Source organism: Podarcis bocagei, assembly GCF_964188305.1.
Source record: "Podarcis bocagei genome assembly, chromosome: 1".
Taxonomy (NCBI): domain Eukaryota; kingdom Metazoa; phylum Chordata; class Lepidosauria; order Squamata; family Lacertidae; genus Podarcis; species Podarcis bocagei.
In genome coordinates, this window is record NC_138125.1 from 15090163 (window position 1) to 15112459 (window position 22297).

The 22297-nt window shown below is 49.2% G+C and overlaps 2 protein-coding genes and 1 long non-coding RNA gene across 5 annotated transcripts; 1 reads left to right on the top strand and 2 right to left on the bottom strand.

Moving 5' to 3' along the window:
* Positions 1–2730: 2730 nt before the first annotated feature.
* Positions 2731–17530, bottom strand: COA8 (cytochrome c oxidase assembly factor 8). The gene is made up of 4 exons (XM_081194786.1): positions 17155–17530; positions 6724–6787; positions 4280–4370; positions 2731–3071 (listed from the first exon to the last, which is right to left on the bottom strand). Exons 1-4 carry the CDS (start codon positions 17314–17316, stop codon positions 2966–2968), a joined length of 423 nt encoding a protein of 140 aa, XP_081050912.1. The 5' UTR covers positions 17317–17530; the 3' UTR covers positions 2731–2965.
* LOC308587463 lies at positions 7352–17143 on the bottom strand. The gene is made up of 2 exons (XR_014008400.1): positions 16919–17143; positions 7352–7553 (listed from the first exon to the last, which is right to left on the bottom strand). It is a non-coding gene; the product is annotated as an uncharacterized lncRNA (long non-coding RNA).
* A 116-nt stretch (positions 17531–17646) lies between the features above and the next one.
* On the top strand, positions 17647–22084 carry BAG5 (BAG cochaperone 5). 3 transcript variants are annotated; one of them, XM_081193386.1, is made up of 2 exons: positions 17647–17814; positions 20257–22084. In XM_081193386.1, exon 2 carries the CDS (start codon positions 20285–20287, stop codon positions 21635–21637), a length of 1353 nt encoding a protein of 450 aa, XP_081049512.1. In that variant the 5' UTR covers positions 17647–17814; positions 20257–20284; the 3' UTR covers positions 21638–22084. The 3 variants fall into 3 exon arrangements, with proteins under 3 accessions (XP_081049512.1, XP_081049511.1, XP_081049513.1); XM_081193385.1 differs by lacking the exon at positions 17647–17814 and adding an exon at positions 19201–19376; XM_081193387.1 differs by lacking the exon at positions 17647–17814 and adding an exon at positions 19517–19535.
* The last annotated feature ends 213 nt before the right edge of the window (positions 22085–22297 follow it).

Here is a 22297-nt window from a genome sequence, read left to right on the forward strand (position 1 = left end):
TAAAAGCTCACTGGAAAGCAAATCTCTTGTTTTGGCAACCTCTGTGGACAGTCAATGGCAATGTTGCCTTTCACATTTGGTTTAGACAAAGGGGCTATTACTGCTACAGAGCAGGTGCAAATTTATTTTGAAAAATCCATAGGGAAGTCCATGTTTCTGAATGCTTTGATGTATGATTTATGATCAGCAATTATAATGCAGAGCCAATCATTTAACAGCAGGCTAGCTTATGTTTATGAAAAAATAATGACTTTCTTGCTATCATTTTCAGCTGAAGAATGATTGTTATAAATCAGTATGGTATTGATGAGTCACCATTCAAAGAGTATTACTTTAATAATATACATTTTTTTCTTCATGTTCTGCCACAAAGATAAAATATCTATCTTTCAAAGATTTACAAATGGGTAGAATCATTGGTGCACAGCAAGGCTGCAGTGGTCTGTATATACAAAACAGAACAGCAAACAACATATCCAATTGCCTAGAAAACTAGAGGGGAAAGGTTTTTAAGCCGGTTTTAGTATGATCAGGTGGTCAAAATGAACCACCAGAACACAGTTAAGCAACATAAGGCAAATTTCAGCAAAAAAGGAAAGGCACTGGGAGATCACAAACTGTGATCCCATAGCATGTTTATGGTTGCTAAATACTGGCTAGTGTGTATTTACTGTGGAGGAGTATGTATCTCTCTCAGTTCCACAGAAGTATCCTTGGGAATGTTCCTCTGAAGAACACAATTTTCCAAATATGAACAAATATTTTGTAAGTGAATTTTTGTTATGCAATTATATTTTTTCTGTATATGATTTAGCACTTTTACATCTTCACCTTTTATAGTTTCATTTGCCTTGAATGCTCATGGTTTACAAAGGAGATCCACCAATGTCTTTTTTTCTTTTCTTACAGGACCCCATGAATTATGACCCATTGGTTCAAATTTCTATCCTGAAATGAAGCCAAATATTGGGACAGAGAAAGTCAAGAGCCATTGTTCCAGGAATGAATAATTATTACTGAGGACAAATGTTACCATCATTCATGAGAATAGATGCAAATGAAGAAAACACAAAACGGTTTAAATGAAACCTTTTATTAAGTACAGGAGAAATTAATTCTGAAGTCTCCTCAAACACTTTGGTAATTCTCTAGAGTTTATGTAATTGGTCAATCTGAAAACTGAAAGCTAATTAAAATATATTCCTTATTTCAATTTTCTTATACTGTACACAAATCCATTTGATAATTGTTCATGTAATAGAAGAATCATCAGGATCCATCACTGATTTATTTCATCTTACTTCACAAGCACTATCTGCCTAACCTATGTAGTGGTGCTTACAATGTTACCATTCTTACACCCCTCCAAATTTATCTGATGGAAGCTGTTCTTATATAAACTAGGAAGAAAAGCACTTCGACTCTGAGCTCAGTGAGGCAGAAAAAAAATTCCCATGTAAGAGCATGTGTGTAGAAAGTGTGCTTCACGATGCTTTGGCAGCCAGCACCTGCACGAAAGTACAATACTATTTTGAGATTATTTAGTATGTCAACTATGTGGAAGGGAAAGAGCCTTGACCATGCTGAAGTAGCATGTATGTGGATCTTACTCCAAAAAAAAAAAAAAAAAAAAAAAAAGCTGTCTTCCTTTAAATTTATATCCTGAGGAATTAACATGTAGAGGAAACTCATTGTCATTTGAAAATGGAGGGAGTGCATGATGTGAGCTTCTCTGAAAAAACAAATTTGGTATATAGCCAAATCTGACTGAAGTCCTTTCATGTACTGAGAAGTGTGACTATTGCAGACTGAATGCTCCTTAAAACAAGAACATTTACGCTTTATATAAAAGCATAATCCTAGACACAGGATAATAAGCATGCAGTATAATTCTGGCTCAACACACGTTAAGCTAGAACAGACAACTGCTAAACAGAGATACACACATCATTTATGCTCAGCAGAGCAGTATGCGATCTGAAAGTAATTACCAATGTGAACTGATTTCTAGAAGCACTCTTACATTTCTGAGCATATACATTAATTCTCTCTCTTGACAGCAGGATAATTGGCAATTGGAACACAATGAAATAATTAATAATGAAACAACCAGCACAAGATAGTCCAAAACCATCAATGAGAGGTGCAGCAGTAAACAGACAATATATCCTAAAGCTGTTGGTGTGTCTAATTCCCAGGAGTGTTAAGAAGACTATTACAGTTGCTTTATTATAAAGAAGTAATTTGAAAAAGTGCCTACAAATATACTTTTAGAAAACACTTTAGAGCTAAATGAATTTAAGTATTGAATTTTTGCACTTGTTGTAATCATGTACTTTTGTCATAATATGTACAGTCAAACCTTGGATCCCAAACACCTCCGTTTTGGAACGTTTTGGCTCCTGAACGCCAAAAACCCGGAAGTAAATGCTCCGTTTTTCAGAAGCCGAATGCTCAAGGCGGCTTCCGCTTGAGTGCAGCAAGCTCCTGCAATCAATCAGAAGCTGTGCCTCAGTTGTTGAACATTTCGGAAGCTGAACAAGCTTCCAGAATGGATTACATTCGACAACCGAGGTTTGACTGTATAATTTAATCCCCCCATCCTGCCCAAGTTTACCTGAAGTATAGCTCACATGCTTTCCTTTTTCTTACTACAAAATAGTTGCTTGGGAACGTAAGTGCCAGCTTGTAGATCAAGATGGCAATGAAATAATGGAGCATACAAACATATTTTTCAAATCAGGAAGAAAGATTCCTTTATTTGGTGTAGTTCATCTCTCACCAAGGAAGCTTTTAACTACAGTTCTGCAGCATAAACAATGGTAGTTGGCTTTGTTGAAGTAGAATGGGAAGTGCTGTTCAACTTGCATTCATGTAGCTTCAAATATCTGATTTTAAGAAACAGCCATGGTTGATTCCAGTAATAATTAGGCCTTTCATCAAATATATACAGCACTGTGACCTACTAGCTTTCAGCTTCACTCTTTTTCAATCCAAATCTCTTGCAAGCTTTCTCAAATGCCACTTGTCCCATGAGAAATGTGATGGTAAAATTTCGTTTATACCAATCTCTAAATTTCAGAACCAAGGAAACAAAGCAACATAAAACACAATTAGCCATCTTGAAATTATTACTGACAGTAAAAGATGTAAGATTTTGAGTTGACTTAATCGGTGCTTTTTCTTTCCTTGCCAATTAAAGCAAAATTACTTTAAGTTTTTAAAGTGCTTATTCAGATGCCCTACTTCATAATCCATGTGTGATAATGCATGGCTCCAGGCAAGTATCTACATATTGCAGATAGACTTTTAAAGAAACTTGATGACTAATTATATCTGTAGTTACATAAGCTATAATAATGTGATACCAATGCAGTGAGGAAAGAATTAGCTTAAGGGACATCCCAGTTATTTCTGTTTAAAGGATTATTGTACACTTATGTGTAAAAACTAAACCAAAAAATATTTATCAAAGACTTGACCCAGCATATCAAAACCATTGACCTAAGTAAACACCAGGAAAAGATGAATATCTTTTTAATGATGGAATAAACATTTATAATGAAGTGAATCTATGCACATCTACTCAGTAGTAAGTACCATTAAGTTCAATGGTACTTGCTCCCAGGGAAGTGAGTATAAGTCTGCAGACTAATATTGTGTTAATATGCCTTAGAAAGTTGCTTGGTTACCTGATTAACATTCAATGTTATTCCCCTCCTTCCCAGATTCCTTTCTTTGTAAGCATATTTGTTTTATTAAATTGTGAATTTGTAGAGAAGATTATGCACTATAAATTGCTGTATGATGCCTAGCATAACAGTAGGAAAAGCATAAATAATTAATTATGGTAAAGCAAAGATTCTGACTCTTAATGGAATAGCAAAATGGGGAATCAGGTGGCAGCAAAGAAACACGATCTGTGTGGTTCAGAAAAGGTTTTGCTAAAAAATGTGTTTTTTTAGCAAAAAGGGGTTTTTTTTAGAAGAAGAAGAAGAAGAGTTTGGATTTGATATCCCGCCTTTCACTCCCCTTCAGGAGTCTCAAAGCGGCTAACAATCTCCTTTCCCTTCCTCCCCCACAACAAACACTCTGTGAGGTGAGTGGGGCTGAGAGACTTCAAAGAAGTGTGACTGGCCCAAGGTCACCCAGCAGCTGCATGTGGAGGAGCGGAGACGCGAACCCGGTTACCCAGATTACGTGACTACCGCTCTTAACCACTACACCACACTGGCTCTTAGATAAAGAGACACAATTGTTCCAGGAATCATATTCTCACCTGTTATAATAGAAATGTTTTTTAAAGTTTTTACTTAAAAAGGCTTTGTAAAATTCAGCCATTTCTTCTGCAGACAATGTTATTTTCTGGCCTGAAAGAAAAAAAATCACAACACCTAAGTCAGAATGTTTTAATCATCATACCAGTACAAACATTTAAACATAAATCCCTTGCAAAAACTGAACTTGACTTTTCAAACACTCAGACTGTAGTCTTAAGTTTTGCTATGGACTTCTTCATTTGTCTTCCATAAATCACAAACTCTTAGCTTACTTTCCTATATGTAATCAATGAATAATAGTGACTTTCTTTATGGGATTTTTGAGAGTGCAGTATTAAAGGCAGCATTTTTTTTTCCTTCTTAGAAACTGAAAAGCTGCAGATTCATAGCATGACCTGGAATTCAGGTGTAACCTCTCTAGGCTTCTGCCATAAACTATAAGATTCTCATTACACTCTTCTCTGAGTTCTCTCTCTGTTTTGTAAATTACCGTATTTTTCGCACCATAGGGCGCACCGGACCATAGGGCGCACCCAGTTTTTAGGGGGGGAATTCAAGAAAAAAAATCTTTTCCCCCCCCGCAGCCCCAAAGAGCAGCGTACAGGCTGCACACAACCTCTCCCTGCCGGAGGGGTTGCGTGCAGCTATGGATCAAGCCAAGGCAGCGAGCGGGATGGATCCCGCTCGCTGTTTTGGCTTCCCCTTTAGCCCCGTGCAGCCTCTCCTTGGCGGAGGGGCTGCACAGGGCTTTCCTGGCTTTACTGGGAGGTGGGGGATTCCCTCACCTCTCCCCAAAGCCCGCAGAAGCCGTGCAAACCCTTTAAAGAGATCACGGCTTCTCCTGGCTTTCCTGGGAGGCGGGGGGATTCCCCCGCCTCCCGCAAAACCGGCAGAAGCCACGCGCCTTTTAAAAGGGCTGCACGGCTTCTCCTGGCTTTCCTGGGAGGCGGGGGGATTCCCCCGCCTCCCGCAAAACCGGCAGAAGCCACGCGCCTTTTAAAAGGGCTGCACGGCTTCTCCTGGCTTTCCTGGGAGGCGGGGGGATTCCCCCGCCTCCCGCAAAACCAGGCTCCCCCCCAGCCTTCTAACCAAGTCGGGGGACAGCGGCAAAGGCGCGCTGCACCCCTGCCGCTGTCCCCCGAGTTTGCGGGGCTGGCGACGGGGAGGAGCAGGCTTCTCTCCCCGCCAGCCTTCTAGACAAGTCGGGGGACAGCGGCAAAGGCGCACTGCGCCTCTCCCGCTGTCTCCCGAGTTTGCGGGGCTGGCGACGGGGAGGAGCAGGCTTCTCCCCCCGCCAGCCTTCTAGCCAAGTCGGGGGACAGCGGCAAAGGCGCGCTGCGCCCCTGCCGCTGTCCCCCGAGTTTGCGGGGCTGGCGACGGGGAGGAGCAGGCTTCTCCCCCCGCCAGCCTTCTAGCCAAGTCGGGGGACAGCGGCAAAGGCGCGCTGCGCCCCTGCCGCTGTCCCCCGAGTTTGCGGGGCTGGCGACGGGGAGGAGCAGGCTTCTCCCCCCGCCAGCCTTCTAGCCAAGTCGGGGGACAGCGGCAAAGGCGCGCTGCGCCCCTGCCGCTGTCCCCCGAGTTTGCGGGGCTGGCGACGGGGAGGAGCAGGCTTCTCCCCCCGCCAGCCTTCTAGCCAAGTCGGGGGACAGCGGCAAAGGCGCGCTGCGCCCCTGCCGCTGTCCCCCGAGTTTGCGGGGCTGGCGACGGGGAGGAGCAGGCTTCTCCCCCCGCCAGCCTTCTAGCCAAGTCGGGGGACAGCGGCAAAGGCGCGCTGCGCCCCTGCCGCTGTCCCCCGAGTTTGCGGGGCTGGCGACGGGGAGGAGCAGGCTTCTCCCCCCGCCAGCCTTCTAGACAAGTCGGGGGACAGCGGCAAAGGCGCGCTGCGCCTCTCCCGCTGTCTCCCGAGTTTGCGGGGCTGGCGACGGGGAGGAGCAGGCTTCTCCCCCCGCCAGCCTTCTAGACAAGTCGGGGGACAGAGGCAAAGGCGCGCTGCGCCTCTCCCGCTGTCTCCCGAGTTTGCGGGGCTGGCGAGGGGGAGGAGCAGGCTCCCCCCCCGCCAGCCTTCTAACCAAGTCGGGGGACAGCGGGAAGGGCGCACTGCGCCTCTCCCGCTGTCCCCCGAGCTTGTGGGGCTGGCGGTGGGGCTCTCCTGAAGCCTGGAGAGCGAGAGGGGTCCGACCCCTCTCGCTCTCCAGGCTTCAGCGAAAGCCTGCATTCGCACCATAGGACGCACACACATTTCCCCTTCATTTTTGGAGGGGAAAAAGTGCGTCCTATAGTGCGAAAAATACGGTAAGTGCCAAGGAGTAACACCCTTATACAGAAAGACAAAGTTTGCTTAAGAAATAATTATTATTTATGCTAGATTAGAACATTTTCTAAAATGTAAATCAGAATCCTCCCCATAAGAAAGTGCTGTGAAATGTAGAAACAACCATCTAACCTTTTTCATCTCTCAGTTGTAGACCTTTGGATTTCAATTTGGAACAGACAAATTCTTCTTTTTCCTGAAACAGTATCAGGAAATTTTAGAATATAAGGTTTTTGGCATCTTAGTTTGCTTATTTCACCTCAGCAATAACTGCTACCAAGTTTTAATGATCCCTGATCCCACTCCGTCAAATATATTAACTGGCTGACTAGACGATCTTCTGCAAACAATTTATGGATTATTTTACAAATAAGCAATCTGTAATGCAGGAAAATTACTGGGGTAACTTCTTACTGGCCTAGTTATCTATTTGGTTTGACCTGCACACTTGGGAAAGGGTCATACAGCAGTACATTCAGTTCTCTGTCCTTTCCATCTGTAACAGGAGAGGCTGAATTCGTTCCTGCAGGCAGTGATTCTTACCAGAGTGACATCATAAAATATATTATTTGGGGCATTTATGTATTAAAAATTATTCTTCTGATTCTATTTTATTCTTAATAACTATGGGGTGCAAAGATCAGGCCTCATACAATAAGGCAACAGCAAAAAAATATGTTAGATGCCTCTCAGCAATTCTCCCTGCAAACTTTTAAGGACTCCCAGCACCACCAAGTGGTTTTACACTTCCTCTGCATGCTTACCTTTCTAAATGATATATTCTGGTCTGCCCAGAACTGTTGATTCCAAACCTGAGTTTCCTGTCTAAGCTCTCTAAGTCTTCGTTCCAGTGGGGATTCGTGTTTGGATATATAAAATATTACTGGTCGGAGGTTCGAACATCGATCAGGAGGACCAATCCAATCGTGGCAAGAGTGTGAAGGAGGGCAAAAACTTGCAGCCTTAAAAAAAGAGGTGTTTTTTTTAATAGTACGTTTTTCTCCCCATACAAAGGCACCACAAACTTTTTCAATTTTATCTGAAAACCTAAGGTACCCAAGACACTAAAAGTTAAGAAGTGAGCATTAACAGGTCTCCAGATCACATTTGTTCCAGTTCACATTGGGAGAAAAATCTAACTATGATATCAGAGATAATTTATGTGGCCCATAACCTTGTATTTCCTAGCCTATCTTTGTAGCCAAAAGGACTAACATTGTGTTTAAAATTAACAAATTAAAGCAGAGGTACTCACAATGATGATTTGCACCCAGCACCAATTTCTGCATTTGCACAATACAGGATTCTAATAAACGGCATATGCATCGTAACTGAAGAACATAAACTGAAATTAAGCCTATGTTTTCAGTATTTCACTTGGTAGTACCGTATTTTTCGCTCTATAACACGCACCCGACCATAACACGCACGTAGTTTTTAGAGGAGGAAAATTCGTATGCATGCCACCTGTAGGCATTTCCTCCATAACACACACAGACATTTCCCCTTACTTTCTAGGAGGAAAAAAGTGAGTGTTATGGTGCAAAAAATACGGTAAATCCATTTTAAATGAATAGGCCTTACTTCCAAGTAAACTTGGCTAGGAACATCATGCAAGAATACTGTATAATATCCACTGTGTCTACCTACTAAAACCTACAATCTGCCATATTTCTAAAAAAAAGGAAAGACGATAAGTAACAGTATGCAACTACAGTATTCAAATCAGCATAGCCTGCCAGTTCGTTATCATTTTGGAATACAGCTCTTATGTGTTGATAGTTCCCATCCCAATCAGACTTTGAGATACCATCATATGCAAATATGTTAAAAGAATCACAGTAGTAGCATTCAGGCACCTGCTTTTATAAATTATTTTTAAAAGCAGAGACGGGAGGGGGGAGTGCTGCTGCAGCTCACAGATGCTCTGCCCACAGCAACCCAGAGCACATCGCTCCCAGCTGTGCAGTGTGTGTGTGTGTGTGTCTGTTGGGTTTTTTTACATACATTTGCTTGAACACAACACAACATACATTTATTTAAGTTCTACTTATGTTCAAGCAATTTCAAGCAGAAGTCCTCTGCAGACCTACCCTGTACAACACAGGGAAAGTAGGGAAATGAGGAGGGTGCAATGTGTTGATGATGCTGGGGGCAGGGGCTTGCTAATCCAGGCCCTAAGCCCTTCTGGCTGTCCTGTCCATGGGGATGTAGCCATCTCTGTAGTGGTGTCCTGACTACAGAATCCTCCCCACCTACAGGTGCAGTCAACCTGTAAATTGACAGGCTTCTGGTGCCAAACTGAAATGTACTTATTCTTCCAAACTTTAAGTGGTGCCAATTAGACAGGCCAAGGTTTTGGAATTTGGGAAATATTACGTCTATTGATAAATTGTATCTGTATTTGATGCTAATTTTTGTCCTTATGTTTCATTGTTAGTATGTGTCAGAGCTGCTTCCAGATCCTAGCTCACAGAGGATCACGCTAGCCAGCGTTCACTTTATAAAAGTCTTTATTGAGTTACAGTTTCCATTCTCAAGCTGCTGCGTGCAGCTCTACGTCTTATGGCTTAGACCGGCGAAGCTCCGTCTGAGTCTCCGCCCCCTGTGCACCAGCTTACTAACCTAGCCTTACTCCACCTTTTCCGCCTGACCGTTCTTCTCTGGGTCCCTCTGCCCCCCGTGGTCTCTTCCTTCCGGGATTCTTCTGACGCTGACCCCCCGGACCCTCCTGTCTCCTTGCGCCGGGCTTTAGGACCTGGCTCCCTTTCCGGGCTGCTTACTGCGCCACCTTCCTGTGCATTTGAACTTGGCGCGCGCGCCCAACCTTCCACTTTCCGCCTGACTGTTTCTTCGCTCCCCGATGGAGGTGTGGCCACTCCTGACTCGTGCCCTCCCTCCTGTTGCGAGCTGCTAGCGCTTGATACCTGGCGCCCTTCTTCTCCCCTGCTCTCTGTTGGTGACGCTGGTCCCGATTTCCAACTGCTCCCCTCTGAGCCCCCTCTGGACCCTTCTTCCTGGGGTGTCCCCCTAGGTTCCCCCCTTGCGCTGGCCACTGGTGCTCCTTTCTGTGAATCTTCTGATTCACTGGAAAGACTCGGAGATCTCGGGTCGTCGTCATCACTCATCTTTTCTTCTGCCTCCTCCCCCTCGCTCTCTGTTTCCTCCCTTGCCCTCGCCTCTGCTCCTGAACCCCTGACATCCATCCCCCCCTCGAAGCCCCCCCTTCCCCCCCTCCTTCCGGTGCGGGAGCTGGGTGCTGCCGTGTCATGGGGACGAATGTCGGATACAGTTCGCTTCCCGTGGCGGGCCTCCAACTGAAGGCTTCCGGTTCTTCCTCCCTGCTCTCGTCGACAACGGTCACCTCCGCTTCCATCTCTGTGCCGCCGTGCTCGAAACCCGGGTCGTCCCCGAACACGTCCCTGTCCGTCTCTTCGTCGGTCCCTCCTGGGGGCGTTGCTCGCCCGGGACCCTCCAGCCACTTCCTGAGCCACTGCTCCTCTGGTCTATCGTCCCACCAATACGAGGGTTCTGAGGCAGATCCCGAGGGTGACCCCTCCGGGGAACGGGCTTCTCGTGTCGGTTCCTCGTCCGAGTCGAACCCCTGGAACGTGCTGGCTGAAAGCGTGGGTGTGAAAAGCCAGTCGTCGAAAAAGTCTGCTGGCATGGGTCTATGTGGGAAGAGGGCATGAAACTCGTCTTTGAGCAGAGGTTCCTCCAAAGCGTAGCCCGGCACCCAGCTGTTGGCACTGGCTGGGGTGCCCTCCTTGGTGAGAAGGTATTCTACCCCCTCTTCCCCCCATCTGGAGTCCAAAATCTCTGTGACTTCGTTGATGGGCTCCTCCTGTGCCACTCCACCTTGCTCGGTTCCCTCTCGGAGTGGACTCGGTGCCGTTCCTGGTTCCTGAAATCTGTGAGGTGACTTGTAGGGAGTGAGCACCGATCTGTGGAACACCGGATGCATCCTGGAGCCCTCCGGAAGCGCCAGCCTGAAAGCCACCGGGTTGACCTGCTCTTCGACTTGGTAGGGCCCCAGTTGTTTATGCCCTAGTTTCTTCTTCGCTAACGACCTGGCCGGCACTGCGTGGGCTGCCAACCAGACCCAGTCTCCCACATGGATCTCTTCGCCAACCCTCCTGTGTTTGTCCGCTTGTACCTTGTATGCGTGTTTAGCCAGCTCCAGGTGCCGCCGAAGCTGATCGTGGACCTCCTGCAACTCCGACGCGAACGCATCCGCTGTCTGCGGCTCCCCCTCCCCCATTCTTTCCAGTCCCGGGAAAGTTCTGGGGTGCCTTCCGTTGTTGGCGAAGAACGGTGTCACCCCCGTGGACACGTGCTTCGTGTTGTTGTAGGCGAACTCGGCGAGAGGCAGGTAATCCACCCACGTTGCGGGCTGTTGATTAGCATAACATCTCAGGTACTGCTGCATGATGGCATTGACCCGCTCCGCTTGCCCGTTGGTCTGCGGGTGTCTAGCCGAAGCCAGGTTGATCTTGACGTTCAAGAAGCCCATCAGCTTCTGCCAGAAGTTCGAGATGAACTGCCGCCCCCGGTCGGACAGTATAGACCGCGGCAGACCGTGAACCTTGAACACGTGATCTATGAACAGTTTGGCGGTTTGTTCCGCCGTGGCCACCTTCGCACACGGGATGAAATGTGCCATCTTGGAGAACAAGTCCACCACCACCAGCACTGCCGTCTTGCCCCTCGAGCTGGGCAGATCCGTGACAAAGTCCAGGGCCACTCTCTCCCACGGTTCGAACGGGGTTTGCAGCGGTTCCAGCAGTCCCGCCGGCGGTCTGTGTACTGGTTTGGCCCTCTGGCAGGTGTCGCACCTCGCCACGTAGTCCGCGACCTCCCATCTCATTCTGGGCCACCAGAAGTCCCTGGCGACTAATTCCATCGTCTTCTCTGTGCCAAAGTGCCCGGCAGTGGGTGCGTCGTGCAACTGCTGCAGTACCTTGGCGCGAAGATCGTCCCCCGGCACGTAGATGGCCCCTTTACGGAGGAGTAATCCATCGCGAACCTGGAACTCGCCGGTCGCCGCCGTGCCCCTTTGCGCCTCTGCCATCTTGGCTCGCGCGAAGGAGTCGTCCTGCAACACTCTCCTCACCGCATCCAGGTCAACTGTAGCCGAAGCGCACGCCCACATCGTCGGTGCGAAGATGTGCATGGCAGCCGCTGGCGTCGCCTCCTCCAGATACTGTGGTTTACGGGATAGGGCATCCGCCATGACATTGGTGTCCCCCGGAACATACTCAATTCGGAAGTCGAAGTTTGCAAAGAATTCGGCCCAACGTATCTGCCTCTGGTTCAGGAACTGCGCCGTGCGCCAGTGCTCCAGATTCTTGTGGTCCGTGCAGACCTGCACCGTGTGCTTGGCGCCGATCAGGAAGTGCCTCCACGCCTTGAATGCTGCATGAATGGCAAGCAACCCCCTGTCCCAGATGGTGTAGTTCTGTTCAGACTTGCTGAGCTTCCTGGAGTAAAACGCTCCCGGCCTCCAAGCCCCCTGCGGGTCTTGCTGCAACAGGACTGCTCCCACGGCTCTGTCTTATGCGTCCGTCTCCACCCTCATTGGCCTGCTTGGGTTGACATGCAACAGCTGCTCTTCCGACGCGAAGAGACGCTTGAGTGCCTGAAAGGACTGCTCCGCCTGTTCCGTCCAGATGAACTTCTTTTTCTTGGAACTGAGCGTGTCCGTGATGGCCGCTGTTTGCATAGCGAACCCCTTGATAAACTTGCGATAGAAGTTCGCAAAGCCAACAAACCGCTGGACCTCCTTCCGGTTGCGCGGGCTCTTCCAGTCCAACACTGCACGAACCTTGGCGCTGTCCATGGCGAGCCCCTTGTCTGACAACCTGTAGCCCAGGAAATCCACCTCCGTCACGTCGAACTGGCACTTTTCCAGCTTGGCGTAAAGCCTATGCTGCTGTAGTCTGCTCAGCACTTCCTTGACGTGTCTGTCGTGATCCTGCTGCGATTCAGAAAATATCAGGATGTCATCCAAGAAGCAGACACACGTCTTGTAGAGGAGCCCCGCCAGCACGTGATGCATGAAAGCTTGAAAACAGTGGGAGCCATTTTGCAATCCAAAAGGCATAACTCTGTATTCGTAGGTGCCCAGGGGCGTGAACATGGCTGTCTTCCACTCATCACCCTCCCGCATGCGAATGAGGTTGTACGCCCCACGCAGGTCCAACTTGGTGAACACCTTGCGTACCGTCGCGAGGAGGTCGTCGATCCTGGGCATGGGGAAGTCCGATGGCTTGGTCACACTGTTCAAGATCCGATAGTCCACTACAAGTCTTTTTTGGGGCGTGTCCTTCTTCTTAACAAAGAATACAGGACTGCCCCCCACTGCCTTGGACTCTCGGATGAAACCGCGCTCCAAATTATGATCTATGAACTCTTTGAGTTCCTGTAGTTCGTCCTCCGACATGGAATACAGCTTCCCTTTGGGCAGCGCCGCCCCTGGCAGTAGGTCAATCTTGCAGTCATATGATCTGTGGGGGGGGTAGCTTGTCCGCCTCCTTCTCGCAGAAGACCTCTAAAAATCCCGCGTATTTGTGGGGGATTGCTTGCAGCGTCCCCAGCTGCAGCCGCGCTTCCTCCTCCTCTCCCTCCTGCCGGGGCAGAATGCAGTGTTCAGCGCAGTATGAGGAGCCAAAGACTAGCTGCCGCTGGTACCAAGCCAACGTCGGACTGTGTCTGTCCAGCCAACTCATGCCCAAGACAATAGGCGTGTCCGACAGTCTGGTGACATTAAAACTGATGATTTCCCTGTGATTTCCAAGTCGCATCACCATTGGAGGCGTTTGCTTCACCACCTGCCCCCCTAGCAGCTCCCTGCCATCCACCATGACGACCTGCAGGGGCAGCGTGGCAGGCAGCAGCTGTATAGCGTGTTTATCGACAAAGTCCTGCCCTATGAAGTCCGCATTGCTTCCTGAGTCAACGGTGATTGGCACGTCTAGAGTGAGGCCATTGGGTAGCTGAAGCGATGCAGTGAGCTGCACTACTGGTTTGGGCGGGAGGGGGTCTGTGGGCTGCAAAATCTCTGGGGACTGCTTCACTGACTCGTCTGGCTGGGCCCCAGTGCCTCTGTCTCCAGCCAGACTCCGTCGTTTCCCTGCTGTGCGTCTCCGTGCTGAGTAGCTGCAGTCACCGTCGCAGAGGCTGCATTGAGCTTGTGGATCCTCTGGGGACACTCTTTCGCCATGTGCTGCGGACTTTCGCAGATGTAACACTTCCTGTTCCCTCTAGGAGGCTTCGCTTTGACTGCTCCCGGTGCTGTGGCTCTGGTTGCTGACTGAGCCCTGGCACCGCCAACCTCCATCGGTTCCGCTCCCCCTCCTGGCGGAGGCGTGGATTGCGCACGCACAGCTTCCCTGGGAACAAAGGAGAAGCCTCTCGCTGGTTTGCGCCCTCCAGGCCCTTCGTCCCTGCTCCATGGACGCTCCTCCAGCCGCACCCCCACCGCCAGTGCCCTCTGAACGACCTCCTGCGTGGTCCTGGGTCTCTCCCCCCTTGCAATTTCGTCTTTAACCGCACTGTTCAATCCTTACCAAAATAGGTCTCTGACTGGAGCTGAATCTCTGTCCCATTCCAGGGCACTGACCAATGCAAAAAAGCGGGCATGGTACTGTCTTACGCTGGCCCTCCCTTGCTTCAGCCCATGTACCTCCTTCCGGGCAAGATCCACGTCTATGCTTGACAAAAAGCACCCATCCATCGCTTTAATAAAGGCATCCGCGGTTTGGAGCGCCGGATCCTTATCTCTCCACAAATTGCGCAGCCATGCTTTAGCATCTCCATGCAAATGGGACATGATAAATCCCACCTTCTCTTGCTCATCTCTAAAGTCTTTATCCAGCAGTTGCAGTGCACACTGTACATCTGCTCTAAAGTTGGGGTACTGTTGTAAATTCCCATCGAAGTGAGAGACTAGACCGCCTGTTCTTCTCCCCAACCCAATCCCCTCCGGTTTGGGTGTCAGTTGCCCTTGCTTCGTAAGCACTTCCAACCTGACCTGGAGATCCCTGTAGGCGGCAGCTGCGTCCTTCTCTCTTTTCCTGGATGCAAGTATCTCGGCATTCAGTCGTGTCACTGCTTCTCTGAGTTCTCCTATCTGCTGTTCGGCCGTCATATTGTCTGCCGTTCGTGAGCTGGGTCGTAGGCACCCGCCTTCTCTCCTGTCCGCGAGGCTGTAGATGCCCACAACAGGAGACGGAGCTTACTGTCAGAGCTGCTTCCAGATCCTAGCTCACAGAGGATCACGCTAGCCAGCGTTCACTTTATAAAAGTCTTTATTGAGTTACAGTTTCCATTCTCAAGCTGCTGCGTGCAGCTCTACGTCTTATGGCTTAGACCGGCGAAGCTCCGTCTGAGTCTCCGCCCCCTGTGCACCAGCTTACTAACCTAGCCTTACTCCACCTTTTCCGCCTGACCGTTCTTCTCTGGGTCCCTCTGCCCCCCGTGGTCTCTTCCTTCCGGGATTCTTCTGACGCTGACCCCCCGGACCCTCCTGTCTCCTTGCGCCGGGCTTTAGGACCTGGCTCCCTTTCCGGGCTGCTTACTGCGCCAACTTCCTGTGCATTTGAACTTGGCGCGCGCGCCCAACCTTCCACTTTCCGCCTGACCGTTTCTTCGCTCCCCGATGGAGGTGTGGCCACTCCTGACTCGTGCCCTCCCTCCTGTTGCGAGCTGCCAGCGCTTGATACCTGGCGCCCTTCTTCTCCCCTGCTCTCTGTTGGTGACGCTGGTCCCGATTTCCAACTGCTCCCCTCTGAGCCCCCTCTGGACCCTTCTTCCTGGGGTGTCCCCCTAGGTTCCCCCCTTGCGCTGGCCACTGGTGCTCCTTTCTGTGAATCTTCTGATTCACTGGAAAGACTCGGAGATCTCGGGTCGTCGTCATCACTCATCTTTTCTTCTGCCTCCTCCCCCTCGCTCTCTGTTTCCTCCCTTGCCCTCGCCTCTGCTCCTGAACCCCTGACAGTATGCATTTTTATCTGTATTTTACTGATTTGTTTGTGAACTGCCCAGGGATTCATTTGAATGAAGGACTACTGTATTTAGAAGTGTGACAAACTAAAACTGGGAAACACTAAGTGCACAAGCAGCACTGGATTCAGCTAACAGTTATTTGTGCTTATTTTGTCTCCTATAAGTAAGACAAAAAGCAGTTATCACCCATCATCTGGAAGCCACTGATGGCATTGGCTAAACTGCTGCTGTGATGTCATGGAATGCTCACAAACATGCTAACTGATTTTGAAGGAAATGGTGATAGAATGTTAATAATAAAGTGGAAGAGTGGGTTGTCTGGGCCCTGGGGAAATGGTTCAAGGAGCATCTAGCAGTTTCTCAAACCTGAGTTCCTAGCTCTTGTTGACCTATAACTCCCATCATCCCTAGCTAGAACCAGTGGACAGGGATGATGGGAGTTGTAGTCCAGCAACAGCCGGGCACCCATGTTTGAGAAACACTGGAAGAGGTAGCTCAAGGAAACATGTACCTGTAGAGCATGAGACTCTTAAATTTGTTGTGGGTTGAAGCCCTACATGGGGTAAAAATATTCCTGCACGGCAAGGGGTTAGAATAGATGACCCTTATGGGGTCTGTGAAATCCTTCCCCATTTTATCTTCATAATCTTGGGTCAACCACTACACCAGATTTTCCTAACCTTAAACCCTCCAGGTGTCTTGAACTCCTCCCACTGCATGCAAAAAGTCCCACGTTTAATGTCTAGCAACTGCAGGTAGGGCCATGTAAGACTCCGGCTTGAAGCCCTGAAGTGATGCCCACTGCAGTGACCCAATGGTTCAAAGCAGCTTCCCACATCCCCATCCCTCAGCCTGACCTGCTTCACAGTTGTTATGAAGACAAAATGGGGATGGAAAGGTGTAGTGGTTTGCTGGTCTTAAACTGGGAAGGGGCAGGGCAAGATCCAGGTTCAAATTCCTGCTCCGGCCACAAAGCTCACCAGGTGAGCTTGAGCCAGTTACTTCCCCTGCAGCCTCACCTACCTCACTGGGCTGTTGTGAGGATACCATGGGGGGGGGGGGAGAGAAGAGAACCAAGCAGGCTGCCTTGAACTCACTGTGGGAAAAGCAGAATATAGGCTGTAATGAAAAGACACATCAGTTCGGAACTCCTTGAATAGTGGGATATAAATAGCCAGTTTGAGTCCCCTTCAGGTGAAACAGTGGGTATGAATAAATATAATAAATAATAATAAAAGAAGAAATGATATGGAAAAAATAAGCGTTAGTTTGGAAAGCCGAGGCCTGAGTTTGAAACAAATACAAGCAGCAATAACCTCACCCAAAGTTTCCTCGGAAGTAAGGCTCGCTGTGCTGAACAGGGCTTACTCCCGAGTAAATGTGCTTAGGACGCACCACCGACTTTGGTCGCATAGCTGTCAACTTTTCCTTTTTCTTGCGAGGAATCCTATTCGGAATAATAAAAAAGGGAAAAGTTGACAGCCATGCTGGTGTCTCTGAGGGGAAACCCCCGCCATACTTTCCCTCGCCTCCAATCACCCCCACAGCCCCCATTACCCGGCTTTCGTGGGGCGGAGATACACCCCCGGCCTCAGGCCCTCCTCCGCCGCGAGGGGAACCCCCGGCGGACGAGGAGGAAAAACGGACGCAAGATGCGCGTGAAGCCGCCGCCGCCGCCGGGCGGCTGAGGGAAACTCGGCTCTTCACAGCCGCCGCCATCTTTCGGCGCACGACCGACGCATGCGCACGTCGACCCCTTCCACCCGGTCGCCGGGCAGATAACCGGCGCGCGCAAGGTCCGCTCCAACCCTCGATAACAGGCAACGGTCGACTTCTCCCTTTCCGCTTTACGGCAGGGCGTCGCGAACGCCGAACGTCGCGATCCCTCTCCAGCCTCAACAAATAGCCGTAGGGCGGGGAAGGCGGAGAGAGAGAAAAAAAAAGGACGAGGGCGCATGCGCGCACGCGCCAAGAGAGGCTCAGGTTAGTCCCCGCCTCAGGTTAAGGCAGGCTAAGCTGAGGGAAAGGAGGAGGAGAAGGAGAGTGTGAGGCGACGGTGGGTTGGCCGGCGGAGTCCGGAGACGGCGGGGCTGAAAGGAGCCTGGTAGCTGTGGGATGGCCGGCGTGGCACGGCTGGCGCAGAGGGAGCGAGCCGGGAGCCGCCTCGCTGCGCCTCCCCGGCGCCCCTGAAGGAGAGGCGATGCGCTGACCAGAAAGGTGAGGGGCCGGGTGGGCGAGGGGCTAAGAGGCCTGTTGTTGTTTATTATGAGTATCCCCTGAGGAAGGCAGAACAAGGCGAAGCTAAAATAAAAATGGAGCGCCCCCCCCGACAACCTCACGCCCTTGGTTGCGGGTTCAGAGAGACTCGTGACAAGTGGTCGTGGGAACCCGGTGCGAGGCACTCGGTGTTCAGCGCGGCGGCTGGGAGGTCTTTGCTCCGCTTGCGTGTTGAGGGAGAGATAATTCACCAGAAGACGGGAAGCCATTCTAGGGGGGCTGGAATAGGGAGGCGAGTAAGTGCGGGCTTTAAAACAGCCGTTTTAAACGTGTGAGAGGTAAGTGGGAGGGAGATATTGCAGCCAGGGTGGCAGGAGAAGGGCTTTCACCTGATAAGAAAGAGGGGCAGGGCTCGTGCCACCTTCATGTTCACAACAACCCGTGTCTACTGGAAGTTGTCATTATTTATTAAACTTCTATACCACTGGGCGGTTTGCAAAAACACACACACCAAAGTGCATAGTGACAAGTTGCTCCAGTTGGTGAGGAGGATAGTAATCCTTACCTCTCGCTTTCGCACATTGGCTTCCTTCCAGACGTAGACGCTGCTGCGTAGGGTTGTAGATCTCATATTGCCTGGTTTAAAAACAAATAAAAAGTGAAAAGTTCCAGGCCTGGTCCTATTGGGGCAACTTGGGAAGGGCCCGACCTGGGTAGGGGAGGGTCTCGGGACGCAGAGCGGCCGTGACGCGCCTCTTTTGCTCTCCCGGTAATTTCACCCTCTTGCCAAAGCGGATTATACGCAGGAGAGGTTGGTCGGTAGGCGCAATGGTTTGATCCTAGGGAACGATCGCTTTGGGCAGGTGGGGAGAGGCCGACCCTACCTACTTGCGGGGACGGGCAGAGGAGTTGTTGTTGTTGTTTAGGGGGATTCAGAGCTGCCTGGGCCACGTTGCGCGGATTGGAAACCGCGGCGTGGGCATCATGGCACGCGCGGGCGCATTTGGACACCGGTTGTAGGATTGCATGGCGGGGAGAGGAAGTGGGGAGCAGCTGGGTGGCGTCTCTGTAGCGGGGGCAAGGCATAGTAGGGCTGGGTGAGTGGCTACACCCTGTAGGGGAGAGGGAATCCCCCTGTGGGGCGGGAAAGGGATCTTATGGATTTTAAAGTTGTTGGGAGAGGGAGATGCCAGCCTAGGCCTGGCAAAACGCGGCGAGGGGAATTTCCCTTCCTTTCTCCCCACCCCCCCCCTTCCTCCATCGAGCTCCTTCTGGCTGCTGAAGCTGCTTCCCGTTTTCCTGGCGCCACCCTCCGGCTTTGAGCCGCTCCCGGAGAAGCGACTCGGCTGCCCCAGGCGGAATTAGAGTGTCCGGCATTGTGAAGTCACTGGGGACCGAGGGCGGCGAGGGAGGCTGCCCGCGAGCTCCGCCTGGGGGGAAGCGGCCCGAGCTCGGGGCTGATTCCCGGCTTCCTTCCTGCAGGAATGTAGGGTTGATATAGGGGGCGGGGGATCAAGCTCTGTGCACGGGGACTCGCTTCCCCCAAGGGGCTTCTCGCTGGGGTGAGAACGGGGCGGGCGCCGCTGGCTTTGTGTGTATGTGGGGTGGTGGGTGGGGCAGGGAGGGGGAGCTCCCGGGTGGGAGGGCGGCTGCAGCAAGAGGCAGATGAACTGGAGTCAAGGCCATATAGGCAGGGAGGGAATTGGGAAGATCCCAAGGAGGTATTCAGATGTTGCCTGGCCAAAGGTCTGCTTGCTGTGGTTTGAAATGTTGAGAGGGCACAGCTGCCTTATTGCTGGGGGCGTTGGAGACAGGAAAGTGCAAGTGTAGTACTGACTGTACTGCCTATATTATCATGTATCTCATTACTAGTCTGACCAGGGCAAGTGAAGATGAGCGGTATCTTCTTTTCCTTGTTTAGCTGCTGCCTTTTTCTGGCACCAGAAGAGTAATGTTTGGGAAGCAGATGGCACTATCATCTTTCATTTTCTTCCTCAGTGCATCAGCTACTTTGTTCTGCCTCGCCTGTGATGTCTAATGACGAAAGAAAACTCTCTTCTTGGTGTGCATATGATGGGGGGGCAGGAGAGGCTCATGAAACATACTGTTTACTGCTTTAGTTAAAATGCGCAGGATCAAGCCGTTAGTGTGTGACAGTAAACAAAATTCTAGGAGATACCCTTTTAAAATATTTTTTTGAAAAGATCCAGAGATGTCATGCTTTTTAAACTGTCATTTCATGAAACTCAATGGGACATACATAGGGTAAGTCCTCTTTTGTTTGTGGACAGGTATTTCCAAGACTAGATGTTGGTAAAAAGTGAAATGTTAGGTCTTTGTAGAATTAGAGCAGAAAAGTTGAATTTTCAAAATATTGACTAACAAGCAGACATGTATTTCAAGCATCAGTTATATCTGATTGTATCTTTGCATTATTTCTAGCTCTGTTGGAACTGGATGAAGAAAAAGTATGGATATGGGTAACCAACATCCTTCCATTAAGAGGCTACAAGAAATACAGAAAGAAGTCAAAGAGTTTGAGTCACAAGTAATATCCTTCAGTGGTCTGTCTAGTGACAGAGCTTACAAGAAACTAGAGAGAGTTTTGACTAAACAACTTTTTGAAATCGATTCTGTGGATGCTGAAGGCAGAGGTGATGTTCAGCAAGCCAGGAAGAGGGCTGCCCAGGAAACTGAAAGACTGCTTAAGGAACTGGAGCAGAATGCAAACCACCCCCAAAGGTTGGAGATTGAATCCCTGTTTAATGAAGCACAATCATTGGTGGAACAAGAAATCACAGCTTTTTACAAAGGAGGCAATTGTGTAACTGAGGAATTTGAAGAAGGTATTCAAGATATCATCTTTAGGCTCACTCAGGTGAAAACTGGAGGGAAACTCTCTCTACGGAAAGCCAGGTATCGCACTCTGACCAAAGTGTGTGCTGTTCAAGAAATTATAGACAGTTGTACAAAGCAGCAGCCTTCACTGCCATTGTCCAGTGATGCACATCCTTCTGTCTCTAAGATTAATTCTGTCATGGTTGATGTGAACAAAGCGAAAGGGACCCTTATTGCTGTTTTAATGGGAGTAAATAACAATGAGACCTGTAGACATTTATCTTGCGTGCTCACTGGCCTGATTGCTGATCTGGATGCCTTAGATGTATGTGGCCGTCCAGAAATAAGGAACTACCGTAAAGAAGTTGTGGAGGAGATCAATAAATTGCAGAAATACCTGGATCTTGAAGAAGAAGCTGATGCCACTTCTGCTTATGACTTGGCACAAAACAGATGCATTATAAAAATTGAGGAAATCCGCAAAAAGATGAAAGAGATTCATGCTTCTCTTTTAAAAGTAGAGAGAGCTTCAGATTTATACCTGAAGTCAAAAGCAGAACTGCAAGGGTTAATTGCACAGTTGGATGAAGTGAGTCCAGGCAAAAATCCTTGTATCCGAGAAGCCAGGAGGAGAGCAGTGATAGAAGTACAAACCCTCATAACATATATTGACTTAAAGGAGGCACTTGTCAAGCGACAAATGTTTGCAGAGCAAACAGAAGCAGAACCCGCATCACATAAAGCTGTTTGGAATATTCTTGGAAATGTGTCCCAGATTCAGCAAGAGGTGCTGTCTTTCGATGGAAACAGAACTGATAAGAACTACATGAGACTAGAGGAGCTCCTCACCAAACAACTTCTAGCACTTGATGCTATAGACCCACAAGGGGATGAGCACTCAAAAGCAGCCAGGAAGCAGGCAGTGAAGCTTGCGCAGAATATTCTTTACTACTTAGACATGAAAACAGATGAATGGGAATATTAAATAACAGAGGTCTTGTGCTGGACATTGCTTTCTCTCTTGCACTTTACGTCGACCAATCTCCCATAGACGACACAAGACCAAAAGTTTATTTGCTCATCACTTACAGGCCAAGTAAATGTTGGACTGAGCTATGCTGCAGCTGTCTTGTGTTGTCGCAGTCGGGCAATGACAGCAATCATGCCATTTGTGTTAGTTTTGGTCACAGCCATCTTTCCCCCATGATTTGTGATGAAGTGTTGCAGAACTGCCAAACCATCCTGTATAGAATTCTTCTACACAGTGAGAGAATGCTATCTGTCCAACATGTTTTGTTTAAGGAGTCAAAGTGAAACTGATGGAGAGAAGACAAAGAGCTAATGTCTGTTAGCCATAAACCACCTTAGATGTCACATTTTTCTGCCACTGCCCAGTTACAGTCCAAAGGATTAAATGCAAATTGGTCATGGCCTTTTTTGTATGTGCATTTGATTTAGTTTCGCTGATCTCTTGCCTAAGGTTTGGCTTATTACATACAGTGATTAATAGTTAGGGCCTAATATAGGACTGTGTGTAGTAACAGTTTTTGCACTTAGGCATAAACTGCAGGCTGCATTTTGAAGCAATGTACTGATTCATATAGGCGTAGGTTGTTTGCAGTTACACTATGACTAGTCATTCTGA